At 44.8% G+C, this 18686-nt stretch overlaps 1 protein-coding gene across 1 annotated transcript in view; it reads right to left on the bottom strand.

The window, feature by feature from the left end:
* The window catches only part of CDH23 (cadherin related 23), a 2828172-nt gene that overhangs the window by 61780 nt on the left and 2747706 nt on the right, over window positions 1–18686 (bottom strand). The window contains exon 65 of the mRNA XM_086919477.1: window positions 12794–12854. Within this exon, the coding sequence (XP_086775603.1) occupies window positions 12794–12854 (61 nt within the window). The remainder of the gene's footprint in view (window positions 1–12793; window positions 12855–18686) is intronic.

The raw sequence follows: 18686 nt of genomic DNA, 5'->3' as shown, positions 1-18686 counted from the left end.
AAGGCCTGCGCCATCGGGGGTAGCAACGACACTCCAAGCGGGCGTCCCAACAAGCGGTTTCCTAACAGGAGACCAGTCAATGAATGTTGGAAGGACCACATCCAATAAACAGTATTACGATAAGGGTGCCAAAATTAGTTAACGCTGAGCGGTCAGCCCTGGCCAGTTTCAGCAAAAAAGGTCAGCACTGGATTGTGTGTCGCTGCGAGGTGGAGTATTCGACGCTGAACCAGAAGCTGCTGATGATCCCTGCTTCTTGTAGCCATGGCAGAAATCTTGCGCTTTCGCGGGAGAGTCAAAAATGCGGAATCTGCCGTTCACATCCACCTTCAACCTAGCGGGGTACAGCATGCCGTATTTCAGTCCTAAGTTCCGGAGGGTGGATTTAACTCGATTATACTTGCGACGTGCCTCCTGGACCATCAGTGTGTAATCGAGGAAAAAGGACAGCTTGCTGCCTTGCCACTGTATTTCCCCAGCCTCACGTGCCGCACGTAACACTGCGTCGCGGTCGTTCATGATTCTGGCGATAATGGGTCGTGGTAGTTGGCCAGGGCGAGGCTTAGGCCCCAGAGACCTGTGTGCACGCTCAACAACAAGTGAAGGTGTCTCTGCCAAATAGTTCGATGAGAAGAGTTTCGACAAAGGTGTCGAACCGGCCCGTGGCCGTCGTCTCCGCCACACCAAGAATGCGAATGTTATTGCGCCGACTACGCGCTTCCAAGTCTTCATTTTTGATGGCCACGTCTTTAAGTATGTTCTTAACCCGCTCCAGTCTCTTAAGCGACTTCGAGGCACCATCTTCTATGTCCGATATCCTTGATTCAGCCACATCGAGCCTTCTGTCATGGGCCTGCACTTGGAGCCCATGTCCGCTAGTTTTTGCTCTAGGCTGTCGAAGCGGGTGTCAAGCGCCTTGAAACCGGTGCGCATTTCACCCATCATGGTGGCGACCAGAGTCGGGGCGTCCCCTAAGTAAGTCGAGTTGGAAGCTCCGGCTGCCGAACCAGGTGGAGGGTCCATAGCGAGAAGGGGGGTCTTATCGAAGCTAAGCTTCCTCTGGTTAGGGTTTCTTTTCCCCATCTCCACGGTAGCCCCGAGGGTGTAATTGAGTTGGAAGAGACGGTGCGGGTAACTCGTTAATGGGGAGAGCGGCAGAGTAACACCAAAGCTCCAGACAGTTCCTCAAACAGGTAGGCCTCAGCGTTAGACTGTGAATTGCGCTCAGTCGAGGTGAATGAGAAGCAGGTCAGCCTCTCGCGCGGAGAGATATAGCATCGGGCCGCTGCTGGTGCCCATTTCCGAGTTGCAGCGCGGGCCTAGATCCTAATACGAAGCGCACCCGCTGTGTTCAGTGGAGTGGGGAGTGGCCCTCTCCTGTCGCTTAGAGCTGGAGGAATGGAGGGATTCGAAGGTCTCCTCGAGTGCGTCCGAGGTGGGGCCGCCGAATATCACTTAGCACCTACGCCCGGCCACCCAGCCGCCGCACTCCCCTACCCCCGTCGTCCTTCAGCAAGAGTCCCCTCCTGCCGCCCGGCACTCAACCCAGGCCGGCAAATCGAGGCCCCGTTCCCGGCACCCCTCCAGGTCAATGGGCTGAGGTTGCACCGGGAACTGGTAGCCCCCACCCGGTAGCCCACAGCAGATGGGCAGCGCGCGAGAGACCTCACAGGAGAGGTTCGAAAAGGCGAAGGTCCGGGGACCAGGCACCGCGCGGCACTCACCAGCGATCCGGCGCAGGTAGAGAAGATGGCGCCGAGGTTCGAAGGCCCCGCTTCTCCTCCGCCGTGCACACTCCACAGGCCGCTCCCATGCTCTCTCAAGTCACCCAGATGGTCGGGGCGACATCAGTGCTAGGAGCCGCAAGGATGTGGGGAACAGGAATGGCGGATTACATCTCAGTCACCTCCGTCAGGAGCCCGCATGGAGGAGTTTCACGGAAAGGCGGCCATTCCGATCACCGCCGCGGCCACGCCCCCCCTGTTCCACCCACTTCAGTAGGCTTGTCAAAAAATCTCTTAGGCCTGCTGTTAGATCTGGGGGTCACTAGTTGGCAATGGTATTCACCTTTGTCCAAATAGGGACCCTTACTTCTAAGTCAGGATAAGGGGATTACACTCCTTAATAACCCCTGCTCACCCCCTTGGTAGCTTGGCACGAGTAGACAGGCTTTTCTCAGAGGCAGTGTGTTAAGCATTTGTGAATATACACAGTAATACAGTGAAAACACTACAGATGGACACATCACAGGTTTTATAAATATAAGTATAATTAATATAGACTTAGCACAAGACCACAAACGACAAAAATCCATAATACTACACTTAAGATTGCTTAAAAGATGATTAAAGTTGCTTAGTTCAAGTTGCTGTTAAATGCGACAAAGTTCTCAACAAAGAACCTGGATGCGTAACGCAAAGTAAACAAAAGGCTCGCAAAAGGGGAGATGCGTCGGTTCCGTGATCCGGGGAACGGTTGCGTCCTGCCTCAATACTTGCGCAGAGTAGGGGACTCGTCATGACCCTTACCGGTGGAGGTGATGCGTAGATTCTCGGCCTGCGGGCCCATTGTGGTGCGCAAGATGGCGTCTTGATGTGATACGATGATCCAGTTGCAATGCGAGAAGATGGCGCCCTTGATGCAGCGGTGCGATGATGATGCGATGACGCCATGGCAGACTTGCAACGACTTTGTACTTTGGAGCCACGACAGACCCTGCAACACGCTTCTCTGGTGATGCGATGGCGACTCTCAAAATGGCGTCACGCTTCTCTGGTGATGCGACAGCAGACAGCTTCGATAAACACATGCTTCCAGGGAGATGCGACGAAGGCTCGCTTCTCCGGCGTTGCGATTATTTCAGCTGCGGCGGCGACACACTTCTTCTAGATGCGTCATGCTTCCAGCTTCCAGCGGCATGCAAGTGTCTGGAGTCAGAATTCCCAGCAAGGAAATTCAGGAGGGAGTTGGAGGTGAAGTCTTTTGTCCCTGAGACTTCAGCAGGAGGCAAGCACAGTTCAAGCCCTTGGGGAATATTCTGTAGATGAAAGTCATTAGAAAGTTCCTTTCCCTTGGCAATGAAGCAACCACTGCAGGCCAACCCAGCAAACTGCACACTGGCAGTGGGGAAGTCCAAACTCCTGCAGCTTCCTTGGTACTTCTCCTTGGCAGAAAGGTTTCTTGTTCCAGAAGTGATCTAATTTCTTGGGATCAGGGTCCCAATAATTATACCTCAAAATCCTTTGTTCTCTGAAGGCAGAGGCCTCTGTCAAGTCCAAACAAGTTCCTGAGCACTTTGTTTACATGACTCTCTTCTTCCTTTCACTGTGCAGGGCAGAGACATCAGACGCCCCACAGGAGGTGGAGCCAGCACAGGGGAGGTAAGATACAGCTCTGGAGCACTCTGTTGACATGATTCCTCCTCTCATTTCACAGTGCAGGGCAGAGACATCAGACAAGCCACAGGGGGTGGAGCCAGCATTCCAGAGGGAAGGCCCATCCCTATTCAGGTCCCAGGTGCAACTCCTCCCTCCCATCTAGATGCAGATCTCTCTATTCACCACTGGGCTGCCCCCACAGCCTGTCTCCTGGAATCCCCCAACCCTGTCATTCACAAACCCAGACAAGGAATACACAACCCAGCAGAGGCAGGCTCAAATGGTTAGGCAAGCAAATACCTACTTTCTAAAAGTGTTATTTGCAAACACAGAATATTGAAATAAACTTTACTAAAAGATGTATTTTATTATTCTGAGTTCAGGCATACTAAATTCGAATTTCTACCATGTTCCCTGAGTCAGTTAGGATTATAAGAATATAATAATCTAACTGCTCATTCTGGCCCATGAGAACAGGTAGCATTCAATAGTGAAAAAACGAATTGGCTGTAATTCACTATTAGAACATGCTACACACATCAGAGCATGTCCTACTTTATGCTTACAATGCACCTTGCCCTTGGGCCTACCATAGGGGTATCTAATATGTAGCAAAGGGAAGGTTTAGGGACTGGCAAGTGGGTGCACTTGGCCAAGTCGACATGGCAGTGCTAGACTGCGCACAGGCCTTAAAATGGCAGGCCTGAGACACACTTTACAAGCTACTTCTGTGGGTGGCACAACCAGTGCTGCAAGCCCACCAGCAAATGCAAAAACAACACATGATGGATGGAATGTTGCACAATGGCAAAACATTCACCCCCAGTCACAGATCTGGGTTTAATCCATCGTTATTTTGCTCACCACACCACCCCAGTTCATACATGGCCATATGCAAATCAGCCTTGACCCTGTGCCTCATGGAAACAGTCCAGCTCGAAATGCCAAGCCATGTCTCCCTGGACCGGAATCAAGCATCCTAGGACCGGTTTCTGGCTATCAGCCATCATCAGCCAGGATATGTTAACAGAAGCAACAGGACAACAAGACCAAGGTTTAGCACAACCAGAGCACTAATCTAAATAAGATTAAGGGTGGTGCAGCACACTTCCGGTGCCCGTTGTCCCTGGGCACAAATATAACACACAAAATTGAAGACAGAATCGAAGGCGCACTCAAAGGAATTACGTAAGTACTTGAAGTCTTGATTTTTCTTTTTTCTTTATTTAGGTAATTATACTAAAAGGACATACACAGCCAACGCGTTTCGTTATGTGTTGTAACTTCGTCAGGGCTAAATCTGTGATGTTGATAAGGAATGATGAAATAGAAGTGGAATGGAACAGGCACCGTAGGGTAATGTAAAGTCTGAATGATATGCTAGGTGGAGCTGCTCAGTATGCCTGATTCCAGAAAAAGTAACACATGGCCTGTAGCCATAGATAAAGATTGAGATTGGTAGGTACAGAAATCTTGTCACTGTAGTACAGCTAAAGGTGGTTCCTATCCCGAAGGTCGCACAGCCACATATGTGGTGCTCCTATATGATTAATGCGAAGTATACTTTCCGGGCGCGTCAGAAGTCAAGGCAGCGGCCCACTGGCCATGATATTTTCCCCAATAAGGATTAGAGGTCTCCCGGCACGGTAACACGGGTTTGAAAACAAGATTTTTTCGAACCCGTGTTACCGTGCACCACATATGTGGCTATGCGACCTTCGGTATAGGAACCACCTTTAGCTGTATTACAGTTGATAACGACAGCTAGCGTGCTCAACTTTCCGTAAATGTGGATGCAAATGTAGGTGGCGGGGCAATTTTTGCTGTGTTTATTCATATTAAGGCCCAGCCTCTCCACTTGTCCCTTTGGGCCTTGCTCCCCTTGTGTTTCCCAAGCATAAATCCAGCAAAACATATCAAAACAGAGGAGGCAATCCGTCAAAATGAAAGGGAGACTCACGCCAATTATGCCAGGCCTAACACCTGCCATTACAGCCTGTGTGTGCAGGTTTAAACTGCCATTTCAACCTGTCAGAATAAACCATTTGTCAGACTTAACCCATAATTTTTAATGCATATTATTAAGTCACACCTTGTGTAGGCCCTAAACCACCCATAGGCCAGGGTGCATTGTATTTAAATAGTTGGACATGTACTTTTAATTTTTAGAATCTCCTGGAAGTGAAAAACTCTTAAATTCGTTTTTCACTACTGCAAGGCCTACCTCTCCCATTGGATAGCATTGGATAACCTTGTTACATTTAATAAGGGATAACTTTCCACTAGACGCAAGTAGGGAAGTTGAGTTTGGTCTCTAAAGAATTGCAATTGAAAACCCTATTTAATGGTGTAGTTGGATTTTAAGTCACGATTCTGAACCTGTCACTTCAGAAAGTTGGTATTTTCTTCCCCTAACCATTGTCTGTGCCTGCAGCCTGTTCCTGGGTCACATGCCTAGGTATAGCTGGCAGTTTGTCTTTGTGTATTGATCCCAGTCAATAATAGAAGGGGGGAATTGGTGTTGGCAGGTTGGGCCATCTATGACTTGATGGGGGGGGGGTGGAGCTGTCACCTATCACTCTTGCACATCAGAAAGACTCTGACTCAGCAAATTTATGGAGGGTTTCACACTAGTCTTTTGTGCCTCCAGACACGGTGGGTCCAAGACAGAGAAGCAGGAAATTTTAGACACTTCCATAGGAGGAGGACTATAGAGGCCTCTCCCACTTCAAAGTGGGCACCCAGTATAAATAATGTACACGCAAACCCAACTCTTCAGTGCACTTCTGGACCTGTGGAAGACTCACAAGAAGAACTGTGCTCTGCTCTGCTGCAAGAAGGACTGCCCTACTGCCCTGCTACTCTGCTACCCAATGCCCTGCTGACTAAGTGAGAAGGTCTGGACCTGCTTCTTGAACCCAGGACCAACAGAGTGATTCCAAGGGCAAATTAACGGGGACCTGATCAGAGCTGGGGGAACAGAAAAGACTCCAACCATCTTGGCCCCTGAACCTGGACTCTACCTGCTTTGAGTCTTAACCCCCCCCCCCAAGTGGTGCCACACTAGTGCTAGACCCTTGAAAATGGGGCTAAAAGTGCTCTGCCAGCCAGCTGTGTTCTGTACTAGAACCAAAGCAGTGCAATGAAACCCCAACACAACGTTTCGCAGAGCTTCATGTGAACCAACAAAGTATGACACAGCCCTGAGGCAAGCCCGCATTGTGCCCTTGCAGCTCATCAGAACTGCAGCTGCACGACACATCCTCGACGCAGGACCTCACATCATTTCTCATGACCACTGCTGTGTGGAGCACCACTCCACAACCAGGATTTAAGGTACACTTCTCAGTGGGACTAACTCAGCCCTAAGGGTAGTGCAGCTTTTCCTGTTCTTTCTGCTAAGGTCAGCTCAGGTGTTAAGGTAAGTGACTTTCACCCTTCCTCTCATTCAGTATTTCTCTCCCTTTCCCATGTCTATTTACCCATCTTTCATTCTTCCTTTCTCCTGTTTTCGCTTCAGTTGATGCTGAATAACTTTACAGCATTAATTATGAGATTGTATCTGCGAGTTGCTGACAGGAGAGGCCTTTAAAGAATCTCACCCCACTGTAGCTGCTAAAGCAGGGGGGTCACAATGCCCCTGCTCTCCCTCTCATACTCATACTCTTGATAGAATTTTTACCAAACTCCAATGGGATGTGTGTTAGGGACATATTTCCTCTCATCTGGTCTGATCATCAGGCGATGGCTTTTGTGACCATCTCCCCTTCTCCATTGTAAGGCTCTGTCCACGTGCCAAGTAGGCTTCAATCTTGTAGACACTAGAGTAAGATCACTGAGGAAGACCTGAAAAATGCTTTCAACATCACAGCATTGTGCATAGACCTTTTTCTCTGGCTGCCCTGTGAAGAATTTCTCCAGTTGGGTGGTGGCAGATACAGAGATTGCCCCTCCTTTGAAAGTTAAGAAAATTACTAGAAATAAAACTTCTCCTCCCTGGTTTTCGGAGAACCTTACAAATCTTAGGTGGAACTGCTGCAGGCATGAGCACAAATGTCGCATAAATCTGGATCTGGCCCAGAAAGACAAGAATAAAGTGCTACTCCTAATGTATAAGCACGCCATCTTCAAGGCTAAATTTGCTTTTTATATGGAGAAAATAAAATCAGCCCAAAACCCCTCTAATGAAATGTTTAAAGTTATTTAGCGCGCCTCTCCCATCCCACCCTCTCAGCAACTCATGAATACTTCACAAGCTTTCTGCAATGAACTAGGTAATTTTTTTCTAAGACAATATTTTAAACATATACTCAGAGTTTGTTCACTCCAGTGTTCAAGAGTGTCTGACTAGGATTTTCACTCCCCCTCTCTGAGACATCTTCCGTTGCTATCTGTCTTTGTTCCGGTCTCAGTATCTCAAGTTAAGGAACTCCAGATGGGAATTAAATCTGGTTCCCCTCTAGATCCCTGCTCCCCCCAAATTCTTCAACTTACTCCTGACTCAATTGCTGAACAGTTGGCTAGGGCCTTTAATCAGATACTGGAAGCAGGAGTTTATCCCAACCATTGGAAAGAAGCCTTTGTCATCCTTCTGCCAAAGAAGCCCAATTTACATTTGGAACACCTCAAAAATATTTATTCAATTTCCTTACTGCCTACTCCTACCATTATTTTGCAGAAATATATTAATCAGGAGCTGATGACATTCATCGATTCCCATGATTTTTTTGATTCATCTCATACTGGATTTAGGAGTGGGCTAAGCACTAAGATTGTGATAATATTTGCAGGAGACATCATCCGAGGCCAGACAGACCATGGGGAAGGCGCTTTTCTGGTTATGCTGGACCTGTCGGCAGCCTTCGATACAGTATCTCCTAAGCATATGGTCCAACACTTACAGCACCTAGCGGTGGGTTCCAAGGTACTCAGTCTTCTGCACTCAATCCTCATAGACAGTTGTCAGCTGCAGACAGTTTCGGGGTAAGGCTTTCAGCCTTCCTTGTGGGGTGCCTCTAGGCTCCTCACTCAGCCCTATCCTTCTCAGTCCCTATGTCTCTCGCATAGATGCCCTGGTGCACTATTTTGGCTTACAGGTTCTGTTGTATGCTGTTGACATGCAAATTATCATGTCAATAGCTGACAGCATTCCTCTGCTGCACAATAGGTTTAAGAAATGCATGGCAGGAATCAGCAACTGGATGAAACACATTTATTTAAAGTTGAATGCAGACAAAATCGAGGTCCTGGTTTCTGGGGCTCAGCAGCCCATCTGGTCTGAACTTTGGTGGCCTCAATCGTGTGGTCCATTACCCACCCCAGTGGAGTCAGTCAAAAATGTTGGTGTTTTTTAAAATAATTCTTTGACTTTTAATCAGCAGGTTAAGCACATTACAGTTACTTGTTTGTAGATCATTAGATGTTTGAAAAAGATCTTCCCATTTATGCCAGCAGAACTCTGCAAATCAGCGGCAGTGGCTTTGATTACTTCTCGTTGAGACTACTGCAATGCTCTATATTTGTGTGTTGATTATGATGCCTCTCTGATTATTGGTTTATACACTTTGTTACTTCTGAGCTTGTTCCTTTCTCAGTTTAATATTTGCTGAAAAACATATAAGCTAATTTGAAATCCAATGTAGTTGATCAATGAGTCGACATTTGTGGCCATACTACAAAGTGGAGCTATCTCATGTTGTTGGTGGTAAACATAGGTAGGGCGTGATGCAGACACCTTTTGTGTTACGAAAACACATTGCTGGAGGTGGTAAAGTGTGATCAAAGTATTGCATATATTTTTTGTGGCATTTCTTTCTGATGGTGATGTGGTTTGTTAATATTTGGGGGTGGGCGTAGTTCACGAAGTAGCACTACGCATAGCTACGCAAAGTGCACTTCGCACTACGTGAGATACACGTAGCACTACGCAGACTCCGTAGTAGCATGTTCGCACTGTGCAAGATGTTGTTTTCAATGATTACACAGTGCGGACAAGCATCCGACACTGTGCAATCATTTAAAACGACATCTTGCACAGTGAGAGCTGTACTTTTCTGCCGCTCGAGTAGATTTTTACTCGAGCTGCAGCTTTCTCAACGCGGACTTGTAGTTTCTCATCCCGAGCGGTCGCGAGCATGCGCGACCACTCGCAATGAGAAACCTGACCTTCCCGCGTTGAGAATCTCTCGCCGGGAGGTATATTTTCCATGCTCGTGATCGGCAACTTGATGTTGCTGATCACAAACAAGGAAAAAGTCTCGCGAGGATGTAATTTTGCTTGCTTGCGGTCACAAACTTGACGTTGAGGACCACGAGCAAGCAAAAAATTACTGCTGCACTACGCTACGCTATGCTTCTTTGCACTGTGCTACGTGCAGTTCGCGTAGTGTGAAGTTGCGCAAACTTCGCAAACTACGAGAGCGTAGCATAGTGCTTTGCCCAGGGTTATCATTTTTATGCTCTTGTGTTTTTAGTCTTCATTATTGCAATATGATGTTGTGGTTGCTGTGTTGCATTCTGGTTTATTATGCTTTAATTGTGCTGTTATTTCTTTATTTTGTGTTATTGTGTATTTTATTATGTTATAATCTATTGTCTACTTTGTAAATTGTGTAATTTCTCCTACACTTCCAGCAGGAAAAACAGCACATGCCTTTAAAGTTCGATTGACAATCAACCATTTACCACTATCCAGTGTGATAAAATACCACTGCTTCAGCATTTTAACTATTTAAGACACCAGTCACCCCTAAACTCCGGCAGAGAATTAAATTAACACGTGTAATGCTCACTTTATGTGATTCAGGCCTTGGAGCTGTGACCTATGTTATAGTCTTTCATCTGGCCAAGTGTCAGTCCTGCACAAACAATTAGGCTTTACTTTAGTTTAACAATGTGGGTCTTAATGTACCTTCTTTTCAATGCTCTTGATATCATTAGAACAAGTATTTTTGAGACAACAGATCTAGTTACAATTTACTACAGCGGCAAGCTCTTCTAAATCCTCAAGTCTTATACATTTTGCTTGCCTTTATCGTTGATCATCAGTAAGCTAATACCCTTCACTCATACCCTTCCCTTCACCTCTTCAAATTACGTTCTTCCTGTCTTGCTCACAGCCTTTAGTAAAAAGCACTCCATGAACATTATCTGCCCGTAAAATCGACACTATGGGGATGGCTCAAAGCACAACGGGTCCTGTGTGAACAGTGCACTTGATGTTTACTTCTCTACTTCCAAACAGAAGTGTCTTCTGCAGCAGGCAATCCTGGTCAGCAACTGACCTAGAACCATGAATGCTTGCAAACATGGGCCTCTAATTTTAATCTTTGCATGCTAGCCCAGTTCTGGGCCAAGGAAGTCAGAACAGTGAGATACAGGAGAGGTATCACAGCCAGGAACCAGTGATTCCATGCTCTAAACTTGCCCCCTACTTTTCTTCCCACAGGCCTCCACCCAGCAGGTAGAAACTGCAATTCATTTAGAATTAATTATTTTAGAATGTATAGATTTCTCCTCCATCATCTTTAAGAATAATTTGAGAATTATCGTCACTAGTGACTTCAACATCTTTGTAGAAGACCCTTCCAACAGCAGTGCTGTCTCATTTCTTATCAAACACATTCTGGGCGTCATCAGTCAATTCCTGGCCCCATTCACAATGCTGTTCATACCCTCAAACTATTCCTTTCCTCTAGCATCCTTCCATCATTCCTACCATCGTTCCCATAACACTTCCCTACCTCTCCCATGTCGCTCAAACACCTCCATGTTATCTTCCATTCCAGGTACGGAGCAGCTTGCTTCAAACGCATATGTCCAAAATACTTCAAATCCCTAACGCTTTTCAAAGCTATATTGACAACAAAACAGTAAACTTCTATTCGGTCTCTCTGATTTTCCATGCACTCAGTCACAGAAACATCAACCATTATTGGCCACCGAAATATATTTCATCCTCCATCCAGTGGAGGATGATTCTATCACAGTCTACTCATATTAAAACAAAATATTTGTCAAAATGAAAGAAAATGGAGGAAATCCAAACACCAGCTGATAAATTTGACTACAAGTTCCTTCAACAGTGATGCTCTCCAGTCATCAACAAAAAAGGAAAGAACTTTACTGCTTCTAGATTTGACTATGGCCTCTAATCGTTACAGTCTTACGGGCCGCCTAGCATTAGAAATTCAACACTTGCAGCTCCTCACGGCAGCAGCAAAGAAATAAGGGGATCCATCCCAACAACCCCAACTTCCTCGCCGACTGACTCCTCTTCTAGCTTTTTTTCCATTCTAGAAGTCTCCTCAAACATGTATACAAAGCAATTCCGAAAATCAGTCTTAGTTGAGGCTCATATGAAGGCTGCACCTGAACCCGAGCCCAGTGCCATACTCAGTCATGTGAGACACATTTCACATTTATACTTACTATTACCAGTGTAAGCTGGCCTTACCAGAGAATGCCTACTCTCAAACCGACCACATTTCCCCAATATTCAACATTATTTAGTCAAGGACGCATGAAAGTGTTTTCTGCCTCAATGTGTTGTTTTTAAACCAGTTTCTTTATTTATTTCCTTATAAGAACTTGCGTTATTGTAGGTACTGAGTTGCTGATTTTTTTATTTTTTTTTAATGTGAAGTGTTGTTCCATACAAGTTTTGCATTGTCATGTGTGACACCTTCACAGAGCCTTTTCTTTTCGGTAACATGTTGCATTCCAGAAGTTGTAGTTTAATTTATAAGGTTGAAATTTGGGCTCACACATTCAGCATGCAAAATGCTCTTGCTAAAGGACTCCCTTAAGGTGTAGCAGATGACATGGTCCCTTGGTAACGAGGGAATAAGTTAGGAGAACACAGTATCATCAGAAAAGCAGGCAAGGTCGATTAGCCATACATTATATAGATTAAAAACAGTCAACCCTACGTGAAAAGGATATTGTAGATCACCTTGAACTTCTGTAACCTTTTAAAGGCATTTGGACTAGGGGTTCATAACTTTACATCCAACAACTCCTTCCTATCTTGCAATATCCTGCTAATGCACAGTTAGGGAAAATGTATCCCCTATATAGTTGACAATATTGAAAACCTGTGTCTTTGAGTGCATGGAATGCTGGAGTATAGAGCCTTCATTATTGGAAATAGTGATGAATAAAGACAGACCAATTCTTAGATGGAGTTTGAAACCAAAGACTAATTAAGATTTAAAAGATTCACCCGAACATCCATGCTGAAATGTCCACACACTGATCAGTGACTCCCATCACAATGCAGAGAATACCTTGAAGGGTAATCCTAATATACCAGGTTCCAAATGCTGCACCCTATCATTGACCAACATAGCGTTCACAGCTGCAGCTGCTTGGGAAGGAACTGTAAAAGTTGCATATAACAGTGTTTGGTCACTTACCCTTCAAATGAATATTTGTTAGTGTTGGGCATATCCAGGATGTCCATGAAACCCCGGTTACCTGTACAAAAAACAGACATAGTTAAAATAGGTGTCATAATAAATACCTCCCAATGAATTGCTGTCTTCCACCTAAAACCAAAACACTCATTCTCTATGTATATTTCAGCAAACTTGGTTGATTTTTGCATGGATTTATATTCATTCTTTCTATAAACATTCAATTACTAAGAAATGGCTACTCTTGTATGTCATAGCTACAACTTGTGAGAACAACATAACATATTTTTTTTATGAGAGGCAGGTGGCTGAGCGTTTAAAAAATCCAGTTTGAACTGAACCAGCTAAAGGAAGATGGCAACGCTGTGTGCAAGCTCCTGGCCCTGCACTGTGGGGGTAATTGCTTGATCTCGGTACAACCCCAGCCTGGACACCGTTGGAAAAGATATGAAGAATTACATAAAGAAAAAAAAACACATCAACGGCCTTCTCTGTCTCTACAGCTGGGATCTGGATCAGCAATTCTATATCCACCCGGACTGACTCAACCCTGCTACAATTTAGATAAGAGTTGAAAAGACTCCGCTTCAAAGAACACTACATCATGATGCAGGAGCAGGCAATGTTTGCTCTACGAAACCAGACACTTCTCCAATCTCACATCAACTCTCCCTTTTCCTTTCACCTTGTACAGTATTCTGCTGCCTCTTGGGTAGGTTCCACTATGTAAATACCTCAAACATTCAGATATAGATATATTTTTTTAATTTTTGAAAAATTAGGTTTAGATATTGATTTGTGCCGGTGCTCGCAAGACGTATGGTAACACAAACAGCCGCACCATTCAGCCTCCCCATGAAAATATATTTTGCACGGAAAAGCTTACACAAGTGAAGCCCTAAAAGACTTTGCATCACGAAGCACCATGCCCATGATAATATATGCAGTGGGGACTAACTAGGAGGGAACAACTCAAACAGCTCTATGATTGTGCGCAAAGCCAGTAGTAGTCGAATAGCTCTCTGAAATCGTAGCCTGAAAGGAGGAGGCTATAAAAATGTGAAGACGTAATATTGCACGATATTTTCGTGTGCAATTTCTGTGAAATTACGCATTTTACGCTTCTTATCCTTGTACAGTATTCTGAACTTAGAAACGTGTTCTAGAAGTTGTGCTTCAAGTAAAATTTCACGCAAGAAATGTCTTTAATGCATTTGTGCAGTGGTGTGATGCTTAGCATCATGGTGAAAATGGCATTTGAAAGTGCAAGTTTGGTGGTAACATCATTGTTCCATTTGGATATTTATAAAACATATGATTTCCCAGATACATTAGCGCTTGACTGTTGGAAAGTGGATTATTAGTAGCGGCAGATATGCATTCAGCAAAGGCAATAATACCACTTAAACAATACAGGGCTAACAGGTCTTAGAAAATTATTCCCATGCTCAACTCTAGGTAGCTTGGCTGCGAGCAGGCAAGCTTAACTTCAAAAACATGTATGTAAAGCATTGAAAAACAACAATTCAGTAAAAAAGTAAGACACAACACACAATAAAAACCAAACACCAATTTATAAAAATAGGAAACATTTTTATCTTTTAAATGACACCAAAATAAAAAAATCCACTGTAAGGAAAGAGGGATATGAATTGTTAACCCCTTGCCCGCAGACGGAATTCCGCTCCTGTGCAGCACATTCCGATCGCGGGCGTTGTTGTGACGGCTCCCGGCCGTCATCAGCACACGAGCACTGTGTGCCATGATGGACGGGAGCCGTCACCAGCATGCAAGGGGTTAAAGAGTAGTCACTTTCTAGTGCTTAGAAACCAACAGTGCTACTTTTGGTCATTTCGTTGTCTCTGACAGGGACAAATTCACATTTAGCAATTGTTCTGGAGGATCTCTCACCAGACGTGTGCAGCCCTCTCCAGCAGGCTTGACCCTGTTAGAACTTCTTCCTGAAGTCCTTCTTGTGGGTCCAAAGTGTTCCAAACACAATCCAAGCGTCTGGAAACTCCAAGAGGGTCCTTGAAAGTGTGAGACTTCAATTCCCACAATCCACCTGGACAAAACCCTTACAAATCCACTGGCAGTATTCCAGGCTGAGGATTCTTTGTGGTGATGGTCCTGGTGAGCTCTGTTACCCTGTAGCTTGCAGGGAGTACACTCTTTATTCCTTTTGAAACAGGTTTGATCCACAGGGCTGTAGTTTCAGATGGTGTGCAAAAGACACAGGGGCATATTACCAAGCAATAGCGATAATTATCGCTATTGCTTGGTTAGCGGGAAAAAAATATCGCCGAGCACCGAGGATTTTTACCGCTGAGATACCTTGATATTATCAAGGTTTATCTCAAAAGCGGTAAAAATCCTGCGAAATGCATGAATATCGCTGAAAAATCAGCGATATTCATGCATTATCGTGACAATGCTCTTAGCCATGTTATCCACCTTCCATTGGATAACATGGCTAAGAACTGCTATTAGCAGGCGTTAGCTTTTGGAGATATTCGCGCTTAGCGCAAATATTTCCAAAAGTTGTTAATAGGAGTTAGAGATGTTAGCGACTGTTTTCAGTCGCTAACATCTTGGCACACCCACTTTGCATGTCATTAGCGATAATTATCGCTGACATGCAAAGTGGGCCCCTAAATGCCCGCTATCGCCTACCAGCTGTCGCTAACTGGTGTTAGCGACAGCCTGGTAATAGGGCGATAAAATTATCTCCGCATTAGCGGGAAAAAGTCCCGCAAATGCGGCGATAATGCCCTTGGTAATATGCCCCACAATACTCAGAGTGCAGTGCCTTGTTAATGCACAACAAACTTCTCATTCTCTTAGGTTTGAAAAGCAGATCTGAGAGGCCCTGCTCCTATCAGATACTTATTCAGTGTTCTCTGGGGCCAAGCAGGAGGGCACTTCTGTCCAATGAGGTGCAGGGCAACACCCCAGAGCATGACCACTTCCTACAAAGCTGGGCACAATGCTATCCCAGAAACCACTATTCTTCCAAATTTCAATATTTCAGAACTTTCCGCAAAGGGAGAAGAGCTGGCAAAACACACCCATAGGATAGATAATTTCCATAGTCATCTCTCCACCTTGCATCTGCTCATTCTTTTCTTAAGCCTAGCATCTGTCTTGGGTCAAAGAGGAGAGTTGTAAATGAAACTGATGTCTTTAGCTTTTCTCCCCCTTCCCTTGGAAAGCATTATTTAATACCCCTCTCCATGGCATTCCTATGCAAAGCAACATCTCCTCCCCGAGAGGCTTCCTACCCACAGGGGTCATTGATAACCTCTTTAAAGCAGTCAGGCTCACCCACTTATCTCCGACCAATCAGGGCAGAGCAGTACAAGGTTACATTTTGGCTTACAGACACAAAGGTCTTATAACTTACTGTCTGTACAATTTAGAAGAAATTCAACAATAATATATTGTTGGATTTATCATTACCATTCTTCTGAGTCCTTTAATCCTAGCTATAGGGCTTTTCGTTCTTCATGTATTAACTAATGACCTCCTCCAATGTTTACCTAGGAGCTGGGGATCTGCAATGGAAAAATGAACTGGACCATTTCTCCAATACCAGGGCCTATAAAAAAGGTTTTATAAGGACTCTGCTTATACCTATAGGGCCCCCACCCCTGAAACACATAGGAAAGACTTTAGGTGTTCTAAATATATCAAAATATTGCAGATTCTCATTTCACAATGCTCATAGCACAAACGTTGATTTTGGGAAGCATTTTACAACAATGTGGGAAGTGAAATGTGCAAGTTCACGATCCCCGGGGCTTATTAAAACCATTTTATAAGGGTTTTCCTTATAAGTACCTGGCACCCCCCACCACCACTACTTGAACCCCTAGGGGAGACCCTGGGGATACCTAACATGCCCCAACATTGTAGTTTATTCATTTTTAAGTGGCCCGAACACAAAAGTCAAGGTTGGGCACAATTGCACATTAAAAACAGTCTTGGAACACAGGGCTGCTTTTAAACTCATCTGTCACGATTCCCCAGTCCCGTCTGTTCCTCCCTGGGGACACTTGCTAAATACCCAGCGGTAAATGTACTCCTTGGACAAAAGGTTTCTTTCCCATCTGTAAAAACCCACCCCTTTCCCGTGCACCAGCACCTCTTTTGTGTGTGTGTGTTTTTGTAACTGTTTTTAATGCTTTGGTAATTTGCTTTCAGAGACGTTTTTGAAATGAAAAGTATTACGTTGTAATTACATGATTGTTACTTTCATTTTACAATCTCACTGCAGGCATGCCCGTGAGCCTTTAGTAAGTATTAATACCTTGCTTTGACATTTAGGAACTAAAGGCCTTCACACGCGAAAGATACGTGTGCTTTCTTTTGGCAGCCTTCACACGCGAAAGATGCGTGTGCTTTCTTTTAGCTGTCTGCCGTCAGAAAGCAGAAAGCCTTCCGCTCGCGCTGCACGCGGAGGGCTGAAGGCGGTTGCAACGTGCAAGCGCACGTTGACATTTGGTGCGCAGGTTATTTAAACCGCACCCTCCCCTGAAGACTCGCTTTGCCTTAGGAGTTTCCAAGGGACCTGCATCGCGGACGTCTTATTCAGCGCTCCAAAGAGGACATCGAGGGATAGGACTGCAAGGCCTTCAGAACTGCTTATTTCAGCGCGAGGTTTTCAGAACTCGGCAAACAGCTTAGGAATCCAGCCAGCCACAAGATAAAAGCTAAGTTTCCTTGGATAATTTAAAGGCGCCCAACGCAAGAAAGAGAACTTAACTAAAGTTTGAGTTTCTTTAGGAATAACTATTTTGAATACAGATTCATACTTAGACTGCCATCTTTTGAATGCAGATTTATATTTAGACTGCCAAGATAATTTTGGAATCTGGTTAAAGATTTATTGTGTTTACATTTTGTTTTCTTTTAGATGGTATTCACAAGAATATTCATTGTGATTCGCAGATTTATGTTTTAGGCCTATAGGGATACAAATCTTGTCAAGGAGTATTTATTCACAGAATTCATTGTGGATTGTTTTCGCTAGAGTTGTTGTTTTTGTGGCGAGTTTCATTCCCTTAGGAAAAGATACTCTTGAAGATGATCTGAAACCACATTTTCATCTGAAAAGAAGAGTTTATTCAAGTAAGTGTTAGATAACTGTGAAAAGAGGAGAGAGAACTAGGAAAATAATAGAGAAAGGAAAAGTAGTATTGTTAATATTTCTTTTGTTTAAATTCGCAGACTTCAAAACTAAAAGGACAATTCCCAAGACTACATCATCCCTGACAAGACAAAGAAATACTGGACGGTGGACGGAACCGGACTGATCGCAGGTAGGAAGCAGCTAGGGGAGAACTAGATATTACATAGAGAGTTAAGGGGGAGCTAACTAGAAGTAGGATTACAATACAGATAGAGTGGAGTCTGAACTTTATTGTTCTTGTGAATCTGCAGGTCGACAGTCGAAGACTCAATCCTCCAGTCAACGTCCAGTACCGGCCCTCTTCCCGAAGGTTCTGGTTAATGCTTAGCTGTAAGTTTAGTCAGCAAGGCTTAGTTAGAGTTTTCAGGAAGTTGGTCCCTTGCGTCTCTGCGAAAATCTCTACACTGTCAACAGGAATACCAGTCATTTCTAAAAGGTAAGAGACAGTGTACTTAGGTCTTGACAGAAGGCAAAGCCCAAGAAGTATATTTCGCCCAGACGCAATGGACCAGGTATCCTTGCAAGAAATAGCGGCAGTACTAAAGGATATTAGAGATGAGAATGTTTCTTTACGAAACGACATGACAGCGTTACAAGCAGCAATCCAGCAAAGTTCAGTCAGTGTGCAGGCTTCATCTTCAGACTCAGGGGGGGGAACTCAGATTAAGGTAGTTACCCCAATGCCGACGCCCTTAGCTCCAC

The sequence above is a fragment of the Lissotriton vulgaris genome, chromosome 5, assembly GCF_964263255.1.
Source record: "Lissotriton vulgaris chromosome 5, aLisVul1.2, whole genome shotgun sequence".
NCBI lineage: Eukaryota > Metazoa > Chordata > Amphibia > Caudata > Salamandridae > Lissotriton > Lissotriton vulgaris.
Note: the sequence above shows the minus strand (reverse complement) of the source record. Positions and strands in the feature narration are given on the sequence as shown.